Raw genomic sequence first — 27,832 nt, forward strand, 5'->3', positions numbered from 1 at the left:
AAAAATAAAATTTTTCATCACTTACATAAAAACATATGGTGTACCATCTGTATTTCCGTCATAACTAAAAATTTCTCCATGTGTTGGCTTTGATTCACCCACCTCACCTTTCATACTTTCCAACTTCCTGCTAATATTATTTTAAGTAAATGATTAATTATGAGTCCATTATCAAAATAAAATTGCATCCTAAGTTAATTATAATTATTAAAGTTCACATAGAATTTGGTGGAGAGGAGAGCTGCCAATATTATTTCAAGATCGTCAAATTAATGGAGAAAAAAAACTATATTGTAAGGTCGATAGTTTGGTCAAGTGCAATTATGGATCATGCACCCCCACATGGCACATGGAAATTCTTCCAGTTGTCCCTAAATCTTAAGTAACAGGTGCCAACCAACTTTGACTAGCTACTTGAAGTTTGGTTTGTTAATCCAAACCGGTGAAGAAACGTCTAGTAATTAGGATACCGACTTCGATGCAATTGATACGTCAGCATTTTAGAACCATACGTACATACATGATGCGTCATATATACGTGGAATTTGGCGTAGAAAAAAAGAATGTGATAAACCCTATTATCTACAATGTACTGGAGAGAGAATGGACGATCAAATTTCAAAAAGCGTGGGCTCCAGATGACAAAAGTGTGGCTGAGGTTCAAAATGTCCCAACTTCATCGAGGTGGGTTGGCTCAGTCACACGAGAGTGGTTGATCTTTTCTTCTTGTTTAAGGGTTTAGTGGTCCATTTTTTAAGTGCATCACAGCTCATTCATTTGTACGTAAGACTTGATATGTTTCGTGGTGATACAACCGACATGGAAATGAGGATGAGATTAGTGGATATTTGGTGCAACGATATTTAAATTAATTAGTTGTTTACTTAATTATCTTTTTGGCGCAATGAGGTTCCAAGACTAGAAAGTAGTGCACTACACACCCTAACAATGGTCAAAAGTAGTGTGCTGGTGTATCATGTTGCCTAGCTAGCTACTTATTCATATTTTGTGGTTGCCAACTGGCTTCTGGGATTGTGGCAACACAAAAAATGGTGAATTCTTTAGACAACGTGCATATGCGCCGATCAATTTAAGGTTCAAAATCGTAGAAATATGTTGTACGTACTACGTATACCGGTTCAATTAATCTTTTTTACTTTATAAAAGAACCACATGCATTGTCTTGTTATTTGACCGACAAAAAGTTGTTATCGTTTGCTAATATATATTTGTGACCTCAGCTTATCAAGAAATATGATTTAATAATAATAGTTTTGTTGTCCTTTCGCTCCCTTGATTTGATTCTATACATTAAAAATTGATTTCACTTTCCTGCCTGCTTCCTGCTTCCTGCATCTGCATGCATACGAACTGCGCAGCCGTAGCTGTTGGTGGCGGTGACTCCACTGCAAGAGACAGTTGGAGAAAAAGTAATCAATAAATCTTACAGAACTGTAATAATTCAGTCATGAGCTTCGAATCATTGACATTTCAATTATAAGGATTCATAATTTAAATTTTAAGATAGTATGAATGGTTTACAAAATTACAAAGGTACAAAGCCATTAACAATTATGTAACTCAAACTCTTCATACCTAGACTCTGCTCGCTACAATCTCTATTTTAATCTTCGCGGCAAGGTTCTCTTCATATCTCATTACTTCACTCTTCTTTCTTCTTCGTTACCAAACTGATTTTCTTCATGTACTATCTGATCTATTCAGCTATTCTCCTCAGACAACAAATTGATATCTGGGAAGACAGAAGAAAACATGCATCAATAAAATTTCGAATTTTTAACCACCTCTAATTCATAATTAATCTAAGTAAATACACAGCAACCACAACAATAAGAACTTTCAAATAGAAAAGTATCTATTAACTACCATGCAGAGGATCTTCCTAGATCCAACTTCCCACAGCCCTATGTCCCCCATATTGGTACCAACTGAAGCATATACAGAGAACAATCAACAGTCAATCATAAGCAGCAAGCATCTAGGGAAAAACTGTAGAGCCGAAGGTATACAAATAAATATAAGGAGCTACTTTAAAAATACAACCCAAGAAGCAGAGTCTGCTGTGAAGGATGAAAATCCATGCTCATGGGAATTGAGCCCTGATTCAAAGTCCGTGTGACATTCTTAGGCAAGTCATCAGGTGCATTCAAAGCTTGCCCTGGACATGTTACTGGCCACATGTTAACAGGGAGATTAATCCAAATCCCTGATTTCCTGGTATTCCTGTACAAACTGATTATGACCTGATTTTTTTAAAATCATTCCATAAGCTGCAACCACAACACAACCACAGCTATAAGAACTTTCATGAGCTGAATCTAAGCTTGCAAAAAGCATTCCATGAGCTGCAAAACACAAATGCAACTGACTACTATGCATACCTTTGAATTTCAGATGTTTCTTCAGATACAGTTCATTGGAATCCAGTGTAGGTGGTGATGCTAAAAGCATACATGTTCTTTGCTTCTTCCAATTTCTACATAAACACAAATTAACAGATTAATCTCCCAATTACAATACGTAGCATGAAATAACAAAACAGCCAATATAATCTGGTGCGTTAAATGCTTTGCCCTCCCTCATTTTATACATCGTGGGAAAATATCAAACCCAAACAGAAGTCCTCTGAAACTCCGATTTCAATATAATCAAACACAAACAAAATACCAACTCAACTCTGATTATAAAAAAACTAAGGGAAAATTAGGTTCACATCCTTTTTTTTTTTACTCCATTGATTAAAATCCTATTCATTTTGAATTTTTGATCAAGGTCCTTGGGTATTAATAACATCATTAATTATTTGAATAATAAAATATTTATTTTTTAAAATATATTCCTTTAGTGCTAAAAATGTTACAATTAGTATATTTATATTCATGGCTAAATTTTTTATCATATATTTTCATTTTTAGTTTGTACCTATTTTTAATATGCAAATATTTTTTAATTTGTACCAATTTTCTTTTCATTTTTAATTTGTACCCATATATTAGTTTCTTTTTGTGCCTATATTTTTAAAGTTTTATTTGTGTTTGTACCCATGTGTATACCGTCACATGACATTGTATATTTAATCAATGATAGAAAAATTAAATATGGTATATTTATGCCTAAACTTTGTATCATATATTTATATTTTTAGTTTGTACCCACTTTTAATTTGCAACATTTTTTTTTTAATTTGTAGTATTTTCTTTTTAGTTTTATTTTGTACCCATGTATTAATTTCTTTTAGCGCCTATATTTTTAAAAATTCATTTGTACTCATAATTTTTAATCTTTTATTTGTACCCTAATTTATTTATAATGTACCCATTCTTCTTTATTAATGTACCACTTTGTTATATGTGAAATGTACCAATTTTTTAACATTATGGATACATTCTTTTGCCATTTATTATTTCTTATTTTTGCATAGTTTTTATCCATTTATTCAATCAAAATGTTTGAATTTTTTTATTGTAACCATTTCTAATAGTATTATAACGAGGGATTTTAAATTTATAGGATTATAAATCTCATAAAATATCAAACAATTAATGTCAAAACTATAAAAATATAAATATTAATAGTAATATAATGAGATGTACAAAGTCAAGGGACCTTGATCAAACTTTGAATACTATTAAGGTTTTAATTAAAGAATGTTAAGGATTAGGGACCGCATCCAAAGTATCCCAAAAACTAAACTAAACTATAAATTGAAACTTTCAATAGAATAACCCCCGAATTTTAAATTACTTACCTTGAGAACAGAGGGTTTTGCAACCTACAAACAAACATCCAAATTTTGAAAAACCTACGAACCCAAAATCACAAAAACACCAAAACTAAAACACGGAATCACATTTTCTCAGCTACCGAGCAAAAAATTACGAATCCAAAACTAAAATATAAAAAAAATCCCAAAACCTTAGTGCTGCATGAAGTCCGTACCTTGGATTTTGAGGAAAGGAATATGGGTTTCGACGGATCGGCAACGTTTGAGAGCGAGAGAGACTGAACACTTGAGAGTGAGAGAGGCGAGTTTGAGAACGGCGGAAGCAGAAATTTGAGAAAGAGGGAACGGATGGAAAAACCATGAAGATGCACTGGAAGTGGAAGGTCCAGCGATATGATGAACGGATTGCAGAGCACAGTTTTTCCTTTTTGGATTTCGTTTCTGAGGAAGGAGCCGGGAGACTTCTATTGGCAATCCAGGGTCAAAACCGTCATTTTACTGTGTAATTGACAAAAAAGTAAGACTTAAAAGAACAACTGAAGGGCAAAATTGGAACAACACTGGTGAAGGAACAGTAAAAAGGACACAAAGGGAATTAAATAGAAAGTTAGGCATTTCGTATATACTAGATAATAATGCCCGCATTGCTGCGGGATTACAAATTGCAGGAATAATTATGTTTGATCGACTACCAAAGTTTAATCTAATATAATCAGCTGATTTTTTATTTTCAGCTATATGTGTTATTATCCCGCATTGCTGCGGGATTACAAATTGCAGGAATAATTATGTTTGATCGACTACCAAAGTTTAATCTAATATAATCAGCTGATTTTTTATTTTCAGCTATATGTGTTATTATCCCGCATTGCTGCGGGATTACAAATTGCAGGAATAATTATGTTTGATCGACTACCAAAGTTTAATCTAATATAATCAGCTGATTTTTTATTTTCAGCTATATGAACACATGTTGGAAAGAAAAAATAATAATAATTAGAGTATGTATAAACATAATTACTTGGTGAATTACTAAATCATGAGAAAATGAAGGGTTTGCAATTAGATGCAACCAAACCCATTAGGCCAAAATGCTAAAACAATACTAAAAAAATACGAACCAGAGTTTTTAAATTTGATAAAATAAAAAAAACAATTAACATCAGAAACAATGAACACATTCGAGTATATTTTGTAAATATGATGTTCTCCTTAAGTCTTAACTAAGACAGCATTTTCAACTGCAAACGAACTCAATCAATGAATACCAAAGGATAGAAAAAACCTTGCAATCCCTGTCTGCAACTTTGGAGGTGATGTAGTTGTGTCAGCTGCAAAAACTGGAATGCATCAAACAAAATAAATAGCAAACTTCGTTATAAGCCTTGAGCTTTATCCAAGCTAAACAACAGTCAAAATTTAGGCACTCTAAAAAATGAGAGAAAAATTAATGAGAGTAACATAATTTACACCAATAAACTACCATTGAATTTTAAGTTTGGAATGACTTTTCCCCATATTCTCCAAATCATTAAAACAATCTTATTTACATCATGTGAAAATCTATTTACAACCCTAAAAAGTGTTTTAACTACAGCATAACAAAAGCGTTTTGCAAGAATCTTAGTAGGAATTAACTAATTGAACTAATAAATGTATCTCTAAGTTTCCAAAAGTGTTTAAATTGAAACTAACAGATCGATGACTTAGGTTTCAAAGTGCACTATAAAATTGATTAATTTAAACAGAACAATCTCAGCAAAGCAAACATTTTTATATCCTCCAGAAATTTATCTGTTCTGTTACCTACCAAAGCTAATTTGTTCCAAAAGATAGAAAGCAAATGGTTTTCAACTTTGAAATCCCACATCATAAGTAGATTAAAGAAAAGAGTTTCTCCAAAATCACAATAACAAAATTTGAACAGAATCTATTTATAAATCCAAATTACACTTTTAAAAACTTCAGCCGTTGCTGTTGTTTGTTTCATTTTGGTTTTGGTTTTGGTTTCAATCCACATCGAATATTTCATTCATTTAATTGGAGGTTCGTACATAATTAGGTCAATTAATTTCATCTTATGAAGTCACTTTTGGGATTATGAATGTGAAGGTATTTTGATTAAATTTTAATTGCACTCTTGCAGTGGTTGCAAAAAGAAACAAAAGAGCTCTCTATCAAACTCTTGACAAACTGATCATATTTCTAAGACCCTGTCAAGAATCACTTAGTTGAGAACTCCATTGCTCAAATAAAAATATAAATTACGTACTTATCGATTTCAAACAATTATAGTCATATAAATTCTTTTTCTTGCTCAATGTAGTTTTTTTTTTTTTTTTTAACTTCAAAAAACTTGAAAATGAAGGGCAATCATATTGCCTGTAAAGCAACTATCTGAATGTTCATATGATTTTCTATCTTTATGCAATAGGATTTCCACGTATTATCATGAGTGTCTTGGGTGAACCACCATTCTAGACCAACCAAAGTATCAATTTATTATATTAACGTTTCATAACCATCAATTATCATGATATTATCAAATTGACTTAACCTCTATTTGGATAATATTATCATGATTCGGCAACATCCCTAAACTTTCAAAAACCCAAATAGAAACAAAAGCATTGGTGTAAATTAACTATCTAACTGAAGAAATCAAAACAAAAGTATATACCTCAAAATGTCAAGCAGCCAAATTCTTCCTCCAACGACCCAAAATTCTGAAAATTCCATGAAAAAGGTAAACCCATTAGCAATTCATAGATTTTATAATAGCTAAAAAATGGGACAATGGTAAAGACGTGGTGAGAACCATCCCTCTTTTTGCTTATGTATTTGAAAAGATATTTTATAAGCAGTTTATAGAGTCATTTTGATCATGTTGCATGTAAATTCCTTTCCACAGAGTTTAAAAAATATGGTAGTTTATGGTATCAGTTGAATAACATATGGTTGAAAAATTTAAAACGGATACATTCAATTTTTATATCAAACTATAACATATAGCTAAAGATGTTGGGTCTATATACCCATATCAATGCTAATTAAAAGTTTATCGATGTAAATAGATGATTTCAATCATGTGATAACATAGTTTGCTTCAACCTAAATGCATGTGCGTGCAGATGTTTGTTAATGCATCTCTAAGTAGATGGTTAATCAATTCAAAAGACTATTCTGTCAATTTGCTACTGAACTTTATGATCACTGTCACTTAAATTATTTTAATTAGACAATTTACTCACTCTCCGTTAAATTTCTATACACTCCATCCATGTCAGTGTTAAAATTTTGCAGTAGCTCCAATTACTTCTACAAAATGCCCAAAAATTTTCTGCATACAAAAGATTCAAGTGTTAGACAATTGGTATGAGATAACCACGATGAAGTGTAAAGAAGAAAGTCAATTGGCAGATCCATAAAATAGCATGGTCAAAATCAGCAAGATTGTTAAAAGTTATTGGCTGAGTTGAGTGTAATTGTACATGTAAAGTGAATGATTTCATGTGCAACTCTTTTTCAGAGAGGTTTAAGTAATCAGGCTTTAGAAAAATATTATTCCAAAAATTTCAACAAACATAATCAATTTGGTGATTAGCAATAGCCTGCATTGATAGAAACAGAAACTTGAATTCCAATGTCATGATGATTCAGTTCCCATATGCAATTGTGATTCTTATATCATCTATACTGCAAAATTTGATCAAAATAAGATGATTATTAATCCAGCCGGTTTCTTCACTCCTATAACGGAAGATCAAAATACCCACATCAGCACTACATAAGTCCTCTAATTCGTATGGAAAACTTGTATTTAACCAACGTACTCTTTTCAAATGGAATTTGGTGTATAAAAAAAATGAGAAAATCAAAAAAACTTTGCAGCAGAAATATAAAAAAAAATTAAAAAAAATAAAAACTTACCATGTATTAAGACTTTAATTCCAATTGCCAATTCAAGATCCCTAGCTTTTGATCCATCATGGTCACACTCATAAAACCTTGACCATGAAACCAAAATCATTACTTTGACAAATAAATATAACCAGCAACAAAAACAACTAAATTTTCAAATGCCAAAACTTACCAGCTGAGTTACTGAACACCACGATATCGGGTCTACCTCATCTCTCTTCCTCTTATGCTCCAACGCAGTTGAAATCCTGACCATTTCCACCCATCAAAACATAGAAATAATTAGATTTCATTTTTGGGTTTACGGAATCAATCAGATATCAATCAAACTAAAAAGGATACAACAAAGCAAAGATTCTTTGGTTCTCACACATTGTCCCTGTCGAATCTTCCCACGAAAAGCCGGCTTTTGTGGCATGGTGCTCTTTTCTTCCACACTATTGGAATATCATCTCATACTTGGCTTGCAAATTATTCTTCTCCATCTCCTTTGCATGCATCTTTTCCTCCAGTTTAGTATAGAACCGCCCAAAGTAATTGTAAACGTTACTTCGCTAACAGAGTTAGCACACAGCAAAGGAAAAAATCAGAAAGATGCAAATGCAGAAACAACCACCCAAAAATTCAATATCCAATTTCCCTTCTGATGCTATTTTTAAGAAAACTATCATCTCCCTCAACAGATTTATTCATGAGATAATTTGAAAAATAAAATAACTTTCACCATTAACTGTGAATATCCTCATAGGGTAACGATTCTCAAAATTAATCCCTACCTACCTCCCATCCAGGATTAAACTTAGTTTTCCAAAAACAAATTATACTGATTGATTAGTAATTAGGAGCAATATGGGCATATGCAATAAAACACTCATAATTTGTGGGTTTTATGTAAATGATCCATTAATTTTCTATCTTAACAGTTAAAACATAAGAAAAGCTAAAATATATTTACTCAGATTGATCAAATTGCTTAGTCTAATTCCCAAACTATGTAATGTAGAACATGATCATCTTTATACAATTATCATGGAACAAACCACAACCAAATTGGTGGATTTTAATTTAAAAACAAAGGTCAAACATATGGTAAAAATTACACTGTATGGACATTGCATTAAAAACAAAAAACAAAAAGAATGGATCACTTACCGTCCAGTTGATTTTGGACTCTCTCATTACACTAATAAGGCCTTCTTCGTACTGCAGAGATAATAAACAAAGCTTAAGTCAACCAAACTTGAGGCAAAATAAGAAATAAATCATAATTATAAAAATAAAGAATAAAAAATAAAAAAATAGTCAATAAAAATTTGATCAAAGTGAATAGAAGATGATCTTGCAATGCCATACCCTATGATCAATGATAATTTGATACAGTGCTGCATGTGGAAATTCCTCAGCCATCCACTAAAGACTGAATCTGTGAAAAAATAAGCTACAGAAGAATAGTAAACCGAGCATAAGTTGAAAAAGAAAACTTGGTTGCAAATTACCAGATAGTTAAAAGTAAACTCATAACCAGGCAGTCTGCAAATGAACTGACTTTTCTCAATTGATTGAAGGCATAGTCTAGTGTCTGATTGATGGTAGACAGTCTGCATTGACATCATAATCAGACTACAAATTCAAATTCAAAACACAAAAGGCAAATTAAACACAGAATTCAGAATTCACAACGCAAAATGATGCTTTGCAAAACCGATGTGTTATAAACCCACAATATTGACATATAATCTGTATTTGCGTGTAATCACAACATACCAAAAGGAGTAAATACTAAAGAAAATCTCCACAAACATATCCAAGAAAAGCTGTTTTTTTTTTCTTTCTCAATTTCCTTCCCCAGTTATTTTTACTATCAATTCAATAGAAAACAAATCTTCTCAAAAGAAAAGAAGGTGGACAGTGCAGTGGATAAGATATCAACTCAGCTAAGAAAACTATAATTGAATTCACTTACCGAGTCCATCAACTGATATCGCAAAACTACTTATCCATGAGTTCTAAAGAAATTGACACCCGTAATGATGCCCAGAAGTGTACCTGATGCAGAATAAACCAGGCTTGGAAAATAAGAAACCCGATCAGTTTCTTATGTTTTAAGATGTAAAAGAATTCACATGTTTATAACTATTGTTGTATGAAAAATAAGCATGTTCAAAATATAATTAATGGGATTAAAAACTAATGAATGATACTAATATGGTAGACTCAGATATCAAAGCTTGTGATTTTAATGAAAAATTAAGCCGGTTCACTGTCTGTTTAGGGAGGAGTCCAACTCATAGAGTTTGCTAACAAACAGCGACTAACATTTTTCTAAATTATAATGCTTTTGTATTGTATAAAACTACAATTGAAGGGAGCATGACTGAGACCTGAATTGGTTCCTCTGCTTAGCCCAAATTTTTTTCAAGATTTACGGACAAAACCACAAATTCTAGCAAACCAAATAACAAACAGAGACAGAATCAGGAAGCAGCAGAGGCAGGAAACCATACCCAAAATAACTCATAATTTCCAGTGCCTAAAATCCAACCGAAACAGAAGATAGCAAACTAAACATATAAAGATGCTTCCAAATTCGTTGATTAAAAATAAAACTAAGATCTCATTACAGCTTTGCAATCCACCACCTCACCAGCTAAATCTTACCCTCAAGTGCCGAGAAATGGTGCAGTGGCCAAGTTGTCCTTGTCTCTGTATAAACGAAACCAGCAAAACAAACGAATCAACCAAAAAAACCAAATCATAAATCTCAAAAAGGCCAAAGAACAAAACCCATAACACAATCTGGGTTAAAAAATTCACACAAACAAAGATTTAACTTTTGATATTTTTATATGAAACAAAATCTAACCCGCAGTTTTGAACCAAAGAAAACTGAAAAGTTGAACAACCTTACACTGATTCGGTGCTTTCTGAGCAAACCAAGAGCCGAGAACGACAAAAAGCGGGATTTGAGAGCGACAGAACAGAAATTCGCGACCAACGGAAGCAAGGGTTTGAAAGGGAAAGAAAGTGAGGTCTACAAGTGATAGAAATGCAGAGACTAATATGGGAAGCAAAAGTAAAAGTGGGAAGAATATGTTAACTACATAGTAATGTTTGGAAATTGAAAGAAAATCAAGAAGAAAGCTAAAGAGAAGAAAGATCAACAGAGAGTTTTACAGAGAGATAGATTTAGAGAGAGAAATATGCTTTTGTATTCATTGATAGAATGAAGGTTACACAACTGTTTTTATAAGGAAGAGCCTAACTATTCTAACCAACTTACTAACTGTATTGCTAACTTGTATACTTAATACCCCCCTCAATCTCAACTGGGGAAACCCAGTTTGAGATTGGAAGAACATCTACAATCACTGAACACAATGTGGAACCATCTGCAATCTTCCAAGAACAGCCTCTTATAAAATTGTAACACACCCTCAGGCCGGTTATAACAACTTCTTGCGGGATTACCCTTCGTGGGATTTACCGTCAACAACTTCATTTAACATTGGCTTCGGCCTTTAAACAGACAAATAACAAACTATAGTGTGGCATTGCCCTTAACTATAGCACCACGGGATCGCCCTTTGTGGATTTTACCAAAATACAACTACTCTTAACAGTGGCATCGGCCTTCACAATTTCAACAACAGAAAATCAACATCAATGTAGGATTACCCTTCGTGGGATTTACCTACTTACATCACGGAATTACCCTTCGTGGGATTTACCGTTTACAACTTCATCAAACTTCAACGTATAACCGGACTTACTGTAGATTCATGCTAACAATTGAGTTGGTTAGACTCGACATTATAGGCTGTAATAAGGAAAATACTGCACCATTCCTCAGTTAGCTGCTGAACAATCTTCTTAGACAGTACATTTCTGAATTTTGACACAAACCATAATCGGAACAACCACAAAAGTGTACATACCAGAATGCAAGAATTCACACGCATTTTTTCAAATATATCAAGAGTTGCAGAAAGATCAAACCCAATAACCTTGCAGACTATCAGTGAAGCAGAGAAAGAACTTCTCGGAAAGCTGCACCACCAAGATGAATGAAGAAGCAGATTTACAATCCACTGAAATTGCCAATGGGTTGGAAAGCCCATTCCCTACTGGCTGGATAAGCTTCATGGTCTTGGTCAGGAATTCAAGTGCGAGATATGCGGGAATTACAGTTACTGGAACTATCGACTCAGGCTTCGGAATCAGTCCCGTCTGCTCTGCTTCTGGCGCATCAGCAACTGGATTTTCCAATCCCGGGACTGTGGTTTTGCTCTTCTTTCTCTTGCTCTTCTTGCTCGGAACTATGGCTTCAATATTCGCAGCATTAACAACTAGATTCCCCAATCCTACCTCAACAGGGACAGTGATTGCCTTCTCATTGCTCGGGACCGTTTGTTCAATCGATTTCGGCAAATCAACGACTGGGTTTTCCAATCCCACCTTGACCCGAACTGTACGTGTACTCTTCTCGCTGCCCGCGACCAGACTACCAGAAATTGAACCAAAACCAAATCTTTAAGCCTCCACAATTAACAATTCTTCAAGAAACCGACGAGCAAACTAGTTGACAATGACAATCGGCCTTGGAATTCATCAAACATAAAGAAATTCTCACTGACACAAATCAACAAACAGGTAGAATGCACAGACCTGTACTTTACTGAAACCCCATAATTCTAGAACCAAGAAACTCCACCAAGAACCAATCAACTACAAATCAAGCGACGGAAGAACGGGAATTCCAAACTCATCTCGTAAGCGCAGCGAACAACACTCCGACTGACAAGCCAGCAATGCACAAGAACGAAACGCCGCGAACACGAACGAAGAACACATTCAAATTCTTAGCAACCTGAAGGGTGAGAGTCAGAATCTGCAGCCTGCCTTGCTCCTCCATCTTCTTAAAGAAGTAGATTGGCTTCAAACTCTGCCTCAACATGAACGCCAGCGTAAAGGGCAACCCGAAAGCCAAAATGCTTTGAACTGAAACCTCCGGCATTGGGGTCGATTTAGTGATGTATGAAATCCAAGCTCCGACGCCGAGTTGGGCCAAACCCAGAAGAGCCAATACCCTGCTCAGACTACACATGTTTTTCGCCATCGATTCGAGAACTTCTCTGGTCTCATTGGCCAAAGTCGAAGGGTTTCGCTCCACAGTCTGTCCTTCGATTTCTTGGTGCTTGAAGGCTTTTCAGATTCTGGATCCGGTGACGGTGAACTAGAAGTTCTCGCCGATATCGTTGGCCACACCCAACATGGTGAGCTGCTTCTGGTTGAAACCCAGAACCGACTTCAGGAAAATCTTTCTTCAGCAACCCAATTTGCTCGAGCTCGAAGCCCCAGTCAAAATTTGCAGTGAAACCAGATGAAATCAAAAAAAAAAAAAAAAAAACCTATGCGAAATCTCAGAGAAGTTTACATAGAAAGAAAGGAAGAAAGAGCACTTGTATTAGGAATAAGGAAATACGCGGAAACGAAAGAAAGTAATGAAGAAAGATAGTAGAGGAATCGACCACCAAGATCCATGGTGTGAGCCTTGGTGGCTCTGATACCATGTTAACTACATTGTAATGTTTGGAAATTGAAAGAAAATCAAGAAGAAAGCTAAAGAGAAGAAAGATCAACAGAGAGTTTTACAGAGAGATAGATTTAGAGAGAGAAATATGCTTTTGTATTCATTGATAGAATGAAGGTTACACAACTGTTTTTATAAGGAAGAGCCTAACTACTCTAACCAACTTACTAACTGTATTGCTAACTTGTATACTTAATAGAATATAGGGGAAATGCAACAGCCTACGATGATCAACACGTGGGCTGGGCAAATGAACTGGAGTCACGCGTGGCTTAGAAGGGTAATGCCGTCATTTAACTGTGCAACAAAGAGAAAAAAGCTTGCTCTAAAACCAAACGGAGGGCATTTTCGCCACTCCACTGTCCGTGAACAGTACACCGGCATTTGGGTTTTAGTATAGAAATAATATAATTTGAGATTTTTCGTCACCAGACGAATACAGTACACACCCACCCACGCCCACCTAGGAAATCCCTCAATCTTAACGCGCACAAAACCCTTTGGGAAATTGACATTTTGAGAAATACATTTTGAAAAGCTTCCTGGCTCAGAAAATGATAAAACCATGCAACTAAAGACAATAACCATATTTTATTGTCTTAGTGCACTGTACAAGGGATTAATTAGCGGTGTCTATACATAACACATGAAAGTTAACATATTCCTGCTCATCTATCTCATTTGTAGAAGAGATGTAAACGTTTATATTCGACTTTTAATAGATTTCTCGTCCCGTTGAGTAAAGAAACGTAAAGAGTGAGGTTCTTTACATTTTGATCCCGTTAAAATTTGAATGGTGTTGTTGTGTCCCATATATTGGTCCCCTTGAGCAGAGAAATGTCTACATGATTCTATCACAAACAAATAACGTGTCATGTATCTCGAGAATTATGATAACGGAAATAAGCCTCATAAAGTAAGCATCTAAGGTCACTTCAGTCTATGATGGTCAAGGCCGGCCCTAAGGGTAGCTGGGTAAGGTGATCACCTAATGCCCCCGACTTATAAGGGCGTCCAATTTTTTTTATATGTATGTATTAGTATATAAATACTTTTAAAGTAAGATGGATAACACAAAAAACTTGGTGGCGTAGTGGAAAAGAAGGCATTTATTTGGTTACCATCTCTTGTTCGAAACATGATGAAGACTCCCCAAACAAGTATTGTTTTTCCAAATATAATTAGAAAGCCTAATCTAATAACAATTTAGATTATGTAAACTCAATTAGAACATTTGCATCTAAAAATGCGAAACATGTATTATCTAATGTTTATATATCTTTCTTGTTTCAGTATTAATTTTTAAAGAGAGAGAGAGAGAGAGAGAGAGAGAGATAATCTAAACTCAATTAGAACATTTGCATCTAAAAATGCGAAACATGTATTATCTAATGTTTATATATCTTTCTTGTTTCAGTATTAATTTTTAAAGAGAGAGAGAGAGAGAGAGAGAGAGAGAGAGAGAGAGAGAGGGACAATAGGAAAAATGGGGCGGGTCCCTTCTCTTTCAAGCGCATTACTACTGAGTACGATGCAAGATTTCTAAGAACTTCACTAACTTCGTAAGACTAATGAAAGAAGATTTCATAGTTGAATTCTAATGGTACAAAACTGTTCTCTACGCCCAGAGAGAATTCCAAAAACATATAAATAGAGAACTGAGAAGCAGCAAATACCAGTTTCACATTACATTTTCAGTGTGATGAGCTTTGTCAGTAAACTAAACAGCCCAACATCTAAGCAGTAACTAACTCAGATGAACTTTTAGACTCTAACCATGACTTGACTGCAACTTTTGTTGTCAAAAACCAGCCAGCCTTGTCTGAGGCCTCATGGAATGGAGCATTCAATTCCTTCAAATGCGACTCAAATACACTCGCCAGACCTTTCTCTGAATACTTATGTTTCCCATGTCCAGTATTAATTCCAAGCAACGGCAAAAGCTCCTCACCAGATTCCAATACCCGAGATAGGTCATTGATCCAAACATGTAATGCAGTTGGAGCGACCCCAAGAGAGAGGCCCTTGAGATACAAAGACCACTAGGTCTGAGAACTTGATTGTAAGCCTATATATATCTGAAGTGTGATCCCCAAGTCTAGTAGCTCACAGGCTCTCTCCAAGAGATTGAGGTTCACACAAAGATCAATCAGGCAATTGCAGTAAGCCTTCTTTACATCTGAACCAATCGAGTTAAAAAGTAGTGATGCTTCGTTCTTGAAGTTTTCACTACTTTCCTGCTTCTCCACTAGAAGTCTTACCACATACCCTAGTTTTTCATCAGCCCTCTCAATGCAATTCACAAGCTTGCAAAGTTCTTCCTTTGGTGTTTGAGTCATCACATTCAGGAGACAACCACAGAAACATTCATCTGGTGTTATACCCAATTCTAGGAGTTGATTGAATATCTTGACAACGTCATCAGTGCGTTTTGCCTTACCGTAGCATTGGATGAGTGATGTCAAAATAAAGATGTTTGGCTCCAAACCAGCTTCTAACATCTCATTCAATGTTGCTTCTGCCTCTATGACTTTCCACACTACAGGAATATCCGGTAATCATGGACGAAAAGGTCCAACCGTCAGGCTTCAGTGTTTCAGAAAACTCTTCATTTCTTCAAAAATCTCAACAGCTTCGTCAGTGTAACCAACATCAGCACACATAGCTAAAAGGGTGTTATAGAGAATTACATTTAACTCCAATCCCTTTTCCTTCATCTCTTTATAAACATTAAGAGCATCATCACAGTAACGAGCTCTACCATAGGCCCTTAAAAGAGTTGCATAGGTTACCCAATTTGGTGAAAGCTCCTTGCTTATGATCTCTCGGTAAATTTTCTTGGCCTGCCAAGGCCTCCTAGCTCTTCCCATAGCATCCAACAAAGTGTTATAAATAACCAAGTTTGGCCTAGCCCCTATAGCTTTCAGTTCCTCATAAACATTCAAGCACCCATCAAAATTCCCCGATTGCCCGTGAATTTTGATCAACGTAGAAAACGTCACTGGATCAATGCGCCACTACTCAGTCCTGGCCCGGTCATACAAACTGAAAGCCATTTCAACCTCCGCACGTCCATAGGCGTCAATCATAGCCGAATAGGTAAAATCATCCGGATTACACCCAAAACCGGGCATCTTCTCAAACCACTCCACAGCCTTATCAAGCAACGAACACATCCCACAGCAACTAATCATAGTCGAAAAGGTAACATTATCGGGGTTAACACCTCTCTGGAGTATTTCGTCGAACAGCTTCTCTGCTCTCTCCATATCCTTACCCTTCCTACACACTTTCAAAGTCACATTATCCAAAATCACCTCCCGCTTCGGTTTCAACCTCTGCTGAAAGTAGTTAAGCGCAAGCAAAGCATTTTCCGGATTGTTCATGCTATTCAGAACCGCCACAGCGTTTTGTTCCAAAATATTATCCCCTCGACCTTTTAAAGCTTCGAAAATATCACTTTCAATCGGAGTGCAAGAGTTCAAATACTCAGCTACTTTCACCAAAGAAGCTTACCTGGAATCGTAGGACTTGTGCCGCAGCTGTGAAGCTCTGGGGCTGCTGGGATTGACCCAGATATAGCTTTTCGACAAAGACCCTCGATCTGGGCTCTGAATATTTCCAATTTCTGGAGCTTTGGAGTTCTGGGCTTCTTCTGCAACTGGGTCTTGCAAAGAAACATGTTGTATTTGCAGAGAGGTTCTTGACTGAAATTGCAGTGAAGGAAAACTGACTCTGTGGGTGTTAATTGCAAGGCTCAGGAGTCGGAAATCAGTCGGGGAAGAAGAAGAAGGGAGAGAGCGGGAGGGAGTTTGGGGGTTGCGGAAAAGAAAAGAGGGTGAAGGACACAAGTGACAAGCCACTTTCCTCACCCTGTGGGGGATTATGAAAGGTGCTTTGCTTTTGCTTTGTATCCCGGGGTATAGGAGGAGGTTAATTACTATGTTTGCCTTATGTGTATAACGTACCTTCTAATATTTCACAGGGGCAAATTTGTCCGCCTACAGCGCCGACAAATATCTTTTTGAACTTGTATCGGACCTGGAAGTGATTTTCCGCGTTCGGAAGATGTTCGAAGCTCAACTTGAATTTCCAAGAGCTTTACGATCAGATAAAAAGTTGATTAAAATGGGCATTGTTTTGTATGGCATCAAGAAAAATGTTATGATTAAGCTTTTTCATAGCAGTTTTATCATCGTTTTGTAGGTCCAAATGTTCAAAAGCTGAAGTGTAGGAAAGATGAGTTTAATATAAGGAAATCACAAACGATAACAAAATTGTGAGTGTTAGCTCACAAATTTTGTAGAAAATGCAACAACTGATGTTACGTACGGTGTTCAGAAGCATTCTCATCTTAATAGAAAATCAAGAATAAAATCACCTCCACCGTCCAAATCTCCATAATGTCCTATAAGAATTTTAAGATTCTTACGGTTTGGAAAATTTGACACGAATATAGGTTATACTAGAAATTGATGCATGCGCGTTGCTACGGAATTAAAGGAACTATAAGTTATAGTTCTATCTCTACCTTTCCAACAGCCCTTAAATTGGATTTCTATCAACAATGAGAAACAACACATTTGTAAACATAAACTTAGGTGATCTAATGGTTAAAAGCTATGTAAACCACCTAGTAGACATCAAAAAATAAAATATACACGAAAATTAAGGACTCGCTTCTGTGGAGTTCACGGGATTTACTTAAGTAAATGTCCCCCTAAGATCCTTAGATGTTATTTCTGCTATGTATACGGGTACCTGCTTATGAGAAAGAATTTAGTCATTATGTATGTGTTCTATGGATATTTTATAAACTAATACAAATTTTGAAGAAGCAGCAGAGTTTGTTTGCAATTTGCAATTACCACATAGATAACAGAAGGCAGGCAGGAAAAGAAGAAGAAGAAGAAAGAAACAGAAAACAATAAAAGAAAAACAACCATTTCAAGGAGAAAGAAATAGAAAACAACAAAAGAAAAACAACCAAGGAAATGTTACTTTTCAATTCTTAATAATGTCACCCCATCGTTCAGTATAAAGATCAAATGAATTTGCCTGTTGAAAATTTCCAGAAAATTTGCTATAAAATGTGACCACACATTAGACTTCTTAATTGCATTCATCATATGTATATGGAGATGGGAAGGAAAAAAAACCTTTGCAAATGCTACTGCGCCGCCCTGCAATACTGAATATTTCAGATAACCACATTGTCTGTTTCAAGATACCAACACGAAAAGAATGAAAAATACCTTAACAAATGCTGTGCATATTCAGAAATATGTAAAGTTCCCAAAAAAACATTATATTTCAGAAAATTGTGTTCAAATTTCAAAGTTGATAACAAAGGCAGCACTAAAACATAACAATTTAGAACAGAAAAGGAAATGTAACTAGAAAAAGTTAACTGATGAAATTATGGAGAAACATGCACGAACCTTGGAAGTAAAAAAATCAAGCTGTATCTAGAAAGCCTTTTTGCTGAATTCTTTAACAATCTAACACGACTCAAAACACTAAGTTGAAAAGAAAGAGAAAACATTCACCAAGTGGACTACGTTTTAAACACAAACCAAATACAAAGTTGCATTTACACCATTGCAACATGCTATCACTACGGAATTCTCATGTAAAACCATACAACACAGAAAATAGAGTGAATGTACAGAAGTGAAACACTAATATAAACTAATAATGTCCAAATTACTTTTACAAACTCTCTATAATAGAGATATCCAGTTCAATTTGTTAGATATTTTGGTCCCAAGGTATTGCACTATCTTTCATATGACTAATGAAAAATAAGCAAAATTGAAAAGGTATGACAAGCAGAAAACAGAAGGCTAGATGGGAATGGGTACTCCTTTTATTGTTTGTTTTGTTGAAGGATTAATTACATTTACCATTTCACACATCACTCAATGTATCCATATAAAATCACTTCTTGATATAGAAGCACTACATCGTAACTTATCTAACTCATGAAAACAACTACGTTCAGTTAAAGAAATTCCCTAGACTGTATCTTAAGCGACTTCTTAACTTTGTCAGCCATACCAATCTAATAAAAAATCCATATTTCATTCAATCCTTCTTAATTCTAACTCCAAGTATTTCAGCATGCAGATTATAGAAAAATCATAACATAACATATAAATGAATTAAAAAACAATGAAATTCAAATATACAAACTAAGTTTTATGCAATGATATAAAATGTGCTTATTATAGAAAAATCATAACATAACATATAAATGAATTAAAAAACAATGTTTAGAAAACTCATAACATAACATATAAATGCATTAAAAAACAATGAAATTCAAATATACAAACTAAGTTTTATGCAATGATATAAAATGTGCTTTAGCACCACTCCTAATCCTAACCTTAATTTTCAGAACACCCAGATTCCTAACACCAATTGACAATCCAACCATGAATTTCCAAAATTTCTCAAATCCTGATCTTGAGCATGCATTAAATCCTATCTAAAACTTGAATTCGTTTTTACACAAAAAAAAAAAAAAAAAAAAAAAAGAAGAAAAAAGACACAGAAACATTGAGAAGGCCTAATTTCCTAAACTGGCTCTTGCTTTGTCGCTCTTCAGCAAAAAATAAAAATGGGAAGAAGCCGCTGACTCACCTCCCCAAAATCTTCCTAACAATATAGAAATAACACCCACTTCAACACGTGCAATGTCACCTCACAATGTGATTCTAATATCCTCTTTCGGGGATCACCATATATGAAATAAATAAAATACTTTAATAAGAGGTGTAACAATTTGAAATTTTATAGGTGCTTTATCAGCATTTGTACCTGATATTTTCAATATAAAATTCACATTTGTCTCAATTTTTTCATTGGCCACCATTTTTCCTTCCAAAGGTTGGTGCTGCAATAATGTATCCCAAAACGTATTGCAATCTGACAATTAGCGTTGTGAGAATATTATAACTCGTAGAAATTTTTGATAAATACATATTGTATATTGGTGCATATTTTTCATGGATATCTAGATTATTACCTGTGAGAATGTCATTCTTAACTATGCGAGACCACAGTTGGGAATAACTGAGAAAACAAAAATGATATCATGGAATGTGTGGATGAACATCTGACAAATGCTTAGAACAGTTTTTCATGCATGTTTATTAATGAAAAATTAGATTAAGTGAGCAAAAATCCCCACCATTGTTGTTGCTATGACTGCCACTATCCCGCCATTGTTGTCGTTGCCACCTCCCCTACTATGTCCTTTTTTAACTATGACTTAAACTAAGCAAAAAATATTTAAGAGTTCAATATTGCCACTTTGCCGGCATTAGGATCTTCTTTTCCCATTATACAAAATCAGAAGGTTAGGAACAAAAATAAGAAAGGGTAAAAACATGGTGATCTTATTTTGAGGTACCTTATGAGCTTGTTTAATCATTATTTGCTGGCATTTTCGTCATGGTACTTTGCAATTTTTGATTCAATAGCAGGAACATCTATTCCTTCGATGAAGTCAAATGCTACAAAATGATTTTGCTCTTTGTCAGACTAACTTTTGACAAAGAAATGAGTGTATAGGCAACAGCTAAGCTGAAAACTTACTCATGTCCTCCACTTCCTCCAAGTAATCGTTGTATTCTCTCAAGGAAGAAAAGCCCTCTTCTCATTTATTGAATCTACACAGCAAATCATCTCTGTCGAAGATGCATAATACAATGTTATTTATGTATTGGGTAATAGCACATATTACAGTGCTTTTAAAGTAGATTTTAAGAAATGAGCACTAACAGTCAGTTCTAATACTTAACATACCAAAAAATTCCATAATATCAAAATCTAAAAGCTTATTTCACAAAATTTATGATACCCAGATCAAGTTTCTTGATAAAACTAAGAATAACTCCACAAATTATAGAGCTGTAACAAAATTCAAAATCTTAGATCAAATTTCTTGATAAACATTATAAACCCCAATTGCGACAATATACCGAATTCCGAAAAACAGAGAGTACAAATACATCAATTTTCGCTCTTAAATTCAAGGGAGGACAAAATTAGGATTAGAGTTTCCCGGTCCTTGTGATGACTCGTCCCTAATTTTCCATGTAATTTCCTTCCCGAGTATGTAAAATGACAATTATGCCTTGTTGGCAAAGTGGAACCTGACGTGGACGTTGTTATTCAGCTTTTAATTTATTTTTCTTATTATTGTAGTTAAATAGTACTCGTTACGAATGCATGAGTGCGAGTTAGACCCGAATTGGATTTGTAACGGAGAAGTTACGCTTAGTTAAAGTACGTTAGCAACGGGTAAAATTGTACATGTGTGTGTATGTGTGCCAAAATTATTTAGTGTTGGGAACGTTGTTTTAGATAGGATGAGAGATTTTGTGTACCCTTAAACTGTACAAAATCTGAAGCCTTCCCGTTTTAAAAACCAGTCCGGTGACCTGTTCTCACCTACCAATCAATTTCTTCCCTTACTTTCCTCAGCTAATTAGACAACCTCTCTCCCTCTTGTCCAATCAGAAAAACCCTATCTCTTCTTCTCATTCTTTCTCACGCCAAGCCTTTATCTTCTCTCTGCAACACAAACACCATCACCAAACATCATAGATCGGACTTCAAATCACCAACATCGTACTCCTCTCGTCCCCACAAGTCTATTCATACAAGCCGATTAAAAAATGACCAAGTTTTGAGCTTCCAACTCGGATCCCCGACTTGAGAGTAAGTTCTCTGGCGACTTTTCGTTCGAGTTACAAGGTTTTGGAAGGTTTAGAAGCAACCACACAACTCCTTGAGGTCCTTAGCCTAAGTTTGAAGTCAAGCTAACGTGTAGAAATTCAACTTTGGGACGTTGGAGTTAGGGCCGAGAGTTTCGAGGCATTTTTAGTCCATTTATGTCCACTTTTTGGACTCTCAAGAGTTACAAACTTGTTATTCTCTTCCTAAGCTTCATGTCAAAGTATGTCGAAAATGGTTGAGAAATGAGGAAGATATGAAGTTTTAAAGTTTTTACAAAAATCCGGCCAGCTTTTCCAGATTCCGACAAACCAAATGGTGGCGGCGGATGGCGGCAACGATAATTGGAAAATTGGAGAAGAAGGAGAATATTCCGTTATTGACACCGTTTAGGTAACTCCATTAAACTTAACGGAATATTCTGTCAAATTTGACGAAATATTCCACTGGGATTTGCCACAGCATGCAGGCACATGACCTGTGTGTGGTGGCGCGTGTGGCAGCAAGCTGGTGGCGCGTGAGGGCGCGTCCTGCTTTGTGGCGGCGCATGGTCGACGTGTACGGGTCTGTGACATCGCATAGAATGTTTTCGTATATTTAAACCCTCTATTTGAGCAAACTATAAGGGGTTTTCCTAGCCTTTTTGTGTATGTTTTAATTAATTAATTACTATAGTTGTTTCACATATATGAGAGAATTATCCCGAGGATGTACGAGGTCAAGCAAAGCTAGGAGGCTATGACCGACTATGTATCAGTGAGTGGGCATTTGTTTATATATATATATATATATTAATAAAGTTTTATAGCTTCCATAAATGCTTTTGGATTAATATTATGCCTATCATGCCATGTTTTATATCATTTTAAAAGTGTTATTGTGTTGTTGAGATTTATAAATTGTTATGACATGTTCATATACATTTTACCTGCTCTTCATGCATCCTTGCACCGATGTAGTGCTCGCCCAGGGTCAGGCTTAATGTGTATGTTCACATCACACTACACGCTCACTTTGGATCCATTGTAGGTGTCAGTCCTGTCCTAGGTTGCAATAGGCAACTAAGACTCGTATGTGATGCGCCTAGCGCCAGTCTTCACGTGATTGTAGTGTTAGAGCGTATATTATGATTACACCCAATTCTATTCATGTCAGAATTTCTCTACATGAACTCATGTGTTAGCATAGATTGATGAGCACTTAATTTTCTTATGCCACGATTGAGATATTATGATTTGTGTGTTTCTTGAATTATTGTTGAATTACCTTTGATTTCATACTTATATGTAGTATGATTTTCTGGAAACTATACTTGTTTTACTGCAAGGGATTAGTATGTTCAGAAAGTAAATGTGTTTCATAAACCTTTGTTTTTGCCCGCTCACACCTTCTGTTTTTCGCCTCTCCAGGACTTAGCTGAATCCTCTGTGGCACACGAGGGATCTTTGGCGATTTTGACATCCTCCCAAATAAATGTAGGAACTTATTTCTAGTTGTGTAATAAATATCTTAAATAGAGTTGACTGCTCTACTTATGTAGTATTGTCACCTATGCTCTGACTACTTATGTTTTATGGGTTCTTCTTCCCACTACTGTGCACTATCATTATTAGCTTAAATAAATTCTAGCTTCGGTTTAAATTTATCCATATTTTACACATCACTAACCTTTTGGCCACATCACTTTCGGATGTCGGTCAGCATGCCTCAACTCCGATTGGGATGTTACACACATATCCGCAACTGCCTACCTAAGCTAGATATATTTTTCTTTTTCCAAAGAGGTAGCCCCTATTTTGCGATTGCCGAGCGTCCTTCACGGTAGTAACAGCAAAAAAACTCAAATAATTCCAAACCTCAACAAATCACAAAAGGACAAACACAAACACTCAAATAAAAATTTCATCAATTTGTTTATACTCAATCCGCTATTCCTATTTCATTTCGAATTCTCTGAAGAAAAAAAAGTACATAAATCCATAAAAAAAAAATAATAAAAAAAAATTTTACCCAAATGAAAAAAAGAGAAGAAAAAAGAAATAGAAGCTTTCAACATAGAGATTACCTCAACAACAGAAAGATTCAGAGAGCGAGACAAGAGAGAAGTGGTGAGTATGAGGGGAGGATTTGGTTTTGGTGGGTTTAGCGGAGGATGAGAGGAAAAGGTCATAATTCAACTTGCAAAACACTTAGGGAAAAGAATGGGGGAGTTTAAAGATATACGATTTCGATTTTCCCTTTAAAATTTGAACGATCTGGATTTCCAAACGATGATTGTATGCATATCCAAGCCATAAGGGAACCAAATTAAAAAAATTATTTGGAGATGAAAAGCCTAATGTAAACCCTAATAACAATAATGGGGAAGCTACTAGACCAAATGGAGTGAAAAAAAACAGAAACATCAGGAAGCCACTTGACGCACGAAGAGAACAAGGCGATGGGAGACGCGTGGACACAAGGGGCATAACTGTCTTTTTACTGTAGAGATGCTAGTAGAAAACGCTAAGAAAGATTTTTTTGGAGGGCATTCTCGTCTGCGCACTGTTTGTGAACAGTGCATGTTGGTTTGAGTTTTAACATAAGAACAATATACTTCTTTAAAAAATTCTCAAAATCGACAAAAAACCGTAAATATTAGCTCATTGAGAAAAAAAAATTCAATTAATTATTAAGTATAAGAATATGTTGTAGAGACAGAAAAATGTTACAAGCCGTTAGGAAATGGTGGGTTTTGTAGAAACGGTATCATCCTGGAATACAAACACGGTGTTGGATTCACGTGGGGTTTTGGCTTTTGCTTATTTTTGTATAAACATATCAATCAATTCTCGAACAAACAAAAGGAGCATGGAATGAAAAGCAGGCCTGGGAGTAGTTCTTCTTTATGGGAACACATTATTACACACGTATCTAGGTTGTTGTTGTTGCTGCTGCTCTCTCTCTTGTCGACATTTGGAGGGGGCGAGGGATCAAGGATTTGTTTAGTTTAGAGTAATGTTAGGAAACTAAATTTGTAAATAAAATTTACAAATTAAATTATGTGTCATTAACACTTCAGTAATAATCCAATTATCAACTTTCATGTCATTTAGTTTATAAAATTTTGTTTACAAATTTAGTCTCCCTAGCTACTCTTTAGTTTATGGTATAATCTAAATTTCATTCTTTAGTTTACTCATATGAGCCTTGGGACTCCAAGGGTTTGCTTATTGGTTGGAAATTTACGAGGATTGGAACATAATATTCTGACCAACTAGTGTAACTCATATAAGTTCCAGAAAGCCAAGAGATTGCTTCTGGGTGGGTTTTTGTTTTTGGTAATGAAAGAAGAAAAAACATAGTTTAGATTAGAACACGCTGTGGTAGGAGAGAAAAAATGTTAGCTTTTGGAAATAAAAGTAAATATAGAAAAATAATAATGAGTTTCTTAAAAGAAATGAATTTTTTGTTTGTGTTAATAGAATTCATGTTACACTTAATAAATGAGAAAGATAAGTGAAAAATGCAAATGAGGAAGGTAGCTAGATTCTTTTGTTCACACGTCCTCAATTCCACTCTTGACCAATCGCTTATTAATCGTTGATGAAAATCAACTTGCAAAATAGGAAATAACTAATAAGAACGCACGTGCACTGTGCAGGACAAAGAATGGAATGTGGAATGTAAACTTTTATTGCATTGAAAATTGTAGCTGGCATCAAGTTCATCTTCATCTTCATGATGGGATGTATGTAACATCCCACATCGTTCAGGAGAATGGATCATGTAAGCCTTATATATATATATTCTCATCCTTACCTAGCACGAGGCCTTTTGGGAGCTCACTGATTTCGAGTTTCATGGGAACTCCGAAGTTAAGCGAGTAGCGCGCGAAAGCAATCCCATGATGGGTGCACGAAAGCAATCCCATGATGGGTGACCCACTAGGAAGTTCTCGTATGAGTTCCCAGAAACATAACTGTGAGGGCGTGGTCGGAGTCTAAAACGAATAATATCGTGCTGCGGTGGTGGAGCGGGCCCGAAATATGGTGGATCCCGAATCGGGATGTGACAATGTATCTCTTTCTCTCTATAGTCTATATTAATAATTTAATGAACAAATTAACGTCATTGTGACTTGATAATGTCTATGTGACTTGACAACCACCAACTCATTATTCACTTAACAATATATATGGTCCTCCCATAATAATATGGAGTTTAAACGAAACACTCCCGATATTGTTTACATTTAACGAAAAATTATATTTTTATATTTTTCTGATACTATTCACTACACATTTATTTATCATTTTTCATTAAAACTAAAGTTTTTTTGAACTTTCCGCTAAATTTCCTATAATATAAATAGCAACCAACAAACACTGCTAAAATCTTATCCCGAGATTGAACAAGGTGTCATGGTCCAACAAGATGATCGATGATTTACATGACTGTGCAAGCTGAGGGATTTTCTTCACTGAAATAGTTAGTGTGGGTAACACAATACCCCCTGCTGTCACCACTGTAATTGTCATACACAGGCCTCCCATAGTAACCATCATACTGGATGTACGGGGCTGGCCGCTCGACATAACCACTGTAGCATGGCCGCCCACCACAACCACTGTAGCATTGCCGCCCAACACAACGACAGTAGCATTACCGCCCACCACAACGACAGTGGCATTGCTGCCCGCCACAACCACTGTAGCATGGTCTACCTGCATGCCCCAGGTAACAATCCATACAACATGCGAGGACAAGCGGTGGGTACCCTATCACAACAGGATATTTAGGCTTGCCGATAATTATTTCAGGCTTGCCGTTATCTTTTGCTTCATCTTTAGGCTTGACGCTAACTGTTTTAGGCTTGCCGTTATCTTTAGGCTCGTCGTTAACTATATCAGGCTTGCCGTTATCTTTTGCACCACATTTAGGCTTGACGATATCTTTTTCGCGATCTTTGGTTGGCTTGGGCTCGTGCTCTTTGAACTCGATGCATTTGATGGCACACCCACCTTTGCAACAAATCTTGTCCCTTATCTTTTCTGGACTGCAGCTTACCACTTTGATCTCCACTTTGTTTTGCTTCTCGTCATATTTCTGGTCTCGTATTTCTTTTGTTCACAAACACACATTAATTTACTCAGTTTACATTTAATCTAAATTAATCTTATTTTCTCAAAAAGAAAGAACTGTAACTTTGGCTTTTCATCAAATAACTATAGACGAATCAAGAAGAAGAGAGACTCACGAGGGAATTTACAAAGAACTTTTTTGACCTTCTTGTAGCATTTCTGACACTGAAGATCCACCTTCAGCACCATAATCGTAACCTGAATTACCCATTTTTAATATTAATAGAAAAAATATGTACATTAACCAAAGATTGACAAGAATGAATCTTCAGAAAATATATAAATAATACAGAAGATTGTTGTGCAAAAGTGTAGACAAAAAGAAGTGGAACAGTGCTAATCATGGTGAAGGTATGTGGCAAAATCAGTAACAAAGAGAGAGAGAGAGAGAGAGAGGCAACAAACAACAAAATAGCACAAGAGGAGGGGACTTGGATTCTCATTAGGATATAAATAAAAGATTAGGAACCACAAAACTTAAACAAGAGCTTAAACCTTTTAGTTTTAGCCATACCAATCATCATTTGGGTTATCTGCTTATCCTTGGAAGAAAAAAATGAAGAGAACAAACTATACCATATATTACGTACCTTTTCCTTTTCCCCCATTGCAGTGAGTATATAAAAATAGGAATACGATTCGGTGGAACAAAGCAAAGAGAAAGAGAGGAGAGAGCAATATCTATCTATCTATCTATCTATCTAT

The 27,832-nt window shown here is 35.4% G+C and overlaps 2 protein-coding genes, 1 long non-coding RNA gene and 1 pseudogene across 52 annotated transcripts; 1 reads left to right on the plus strand and 3 right to left on the minus strand.

Moving 5' to 3' along the window:
* Window positions 1-1,242: 1,242 nt before the first annotated feature.
* Window positions 1,243-10,893, minus strand: LOC137729488 (uncharacterized). Of its 50 annotated transcripts, none has more exons than XM_088677192.1 (19): window positions 10,570-10,893; window positions 10,311-10,369; window positions 9,630-9,712; window positions 9,213-9,264; window positions 9,010-9,104; window positions 8,819-8,869; window positions 8,037-8,220; window positions 7,839-7,914; window positions 7,676-7,752; window positions 6,997-7,085; window positions 6,426-6,471; window positions 5,031-5,085; window positions 3,961-4,243; window positions 3,770-3,823; window positions 2,403-2,497; window positions 2,065-2,291; window positions 1,888-1,949; window positions 1,597-1,753; window positions 1,243-1,406 (listed from the first exon to the last, which is right to left on the minus strand). In XM_088677192.1, the coding sequence occupies exons 3-7, from the start codon at window positions 9,636-9,638 to the stop codon at window positions 8,104-8,106; spliced, it is 324 nt and encodes a 107-aa protein (XP_088533318.1). In that variant the 5' UTR covers window positions 9,639-9,712; window positions 10,311-10,369; window positions 10,570-10,893; the 3' UTR covers window positions 1,243-1,406; window positions 1,597-1,753; window positions 1,888-1,949; window positions 2,065-2,291; window positions 2,403-2,497; window positions 3,770-3,823; window positions 3,961-4,243; window positions 5,031-5,085; window positions 6,426-6,471; window positions 6,997-7,085; window positions 7,676-7,752; window positions 7,839-7,914; window positions 8,037-8,103. The 50 variants fall into 50 exon arrangements, 37 of the variants coding, with proteins under 37 accessions (XP_088533318.1, XP_088533304.1, XP_088533297.1 ...); XM_088677178.1 differs by having other exon boundaries at window positions 9,020-9,104; window positions 10,325-10,369; window positions 10,575-10,878; XM_088677171.1 differs by adding an exon at window positions 10,048-10,109 and having other exon boundaries at window positions 1,888-2,291; window positions 5,031-5,076; window positions 9,020-9,083; ... (1 more) ...; window positions 10,325-10,369; window positions 10,575-10,878.
* A 3,932-nt stretch (window positions 10,894-14,825) lies between these two features.
* LOC137728649 (pentatricopeptide repeat-containing protein At4g16390, chloroplastic pseudogene) lies at window positions 14,826-18,470 on the minus strand (annotated as a pseudogene).
* A 3,274-nt stretch (window positions 18,471-21,744) lies between these two features.
* LOC148693961 (uncharacterized) lies at window positions 21,745-23,594 on the plus strand. Its single transcript, XR_015952749.1, has 2 exons — window positions 21,745-22,760; window positions 23,414-23,594. It is a non-coding gene; the product is annotated as an uncharacterized LOC148693961 (long non-coding RNA).
* Window positions 23,595-26,117: 2,523 nt separating this feature from the next.
* Window positions 26,118-27,832, minus strand: LOC137728037 (uncharacterized). Its single transcript, XM_068466911.2, has 3 exons — window positions 27,718-27,832; window positions 27,244-27,325; window positions 26,118-27,106 (listed from the first exon to the last, which is right to left on the minus strand). The coding sequence occupies exons 1-3, from the start codon at window positions 27,733-27,735 to the stop codon at window positions 26,649-26,651; spliced, it is 558 nt and encodes a 185-aa protein (XP_068323012.2). The 5' UTR covers window positions 27,736-27,832; the 3' UTR covers window positions 26,118-26,648.

Source organism: Pyrus communis, chromosome 10 (genome assembly GCF_041283825.1).
Source record: "Pyrus communis isolate YQ-2024b chromosome 10, ASM4128382v1, whole genome shotgun sequence".
Taxonomy (NCBI): domain Eukaryota; kingdom Viridiplantae; phylum Streptophyta; class Magnoliopsida; order Rosales; family Rosaceae; genus Pyrus; species Pyrus communis.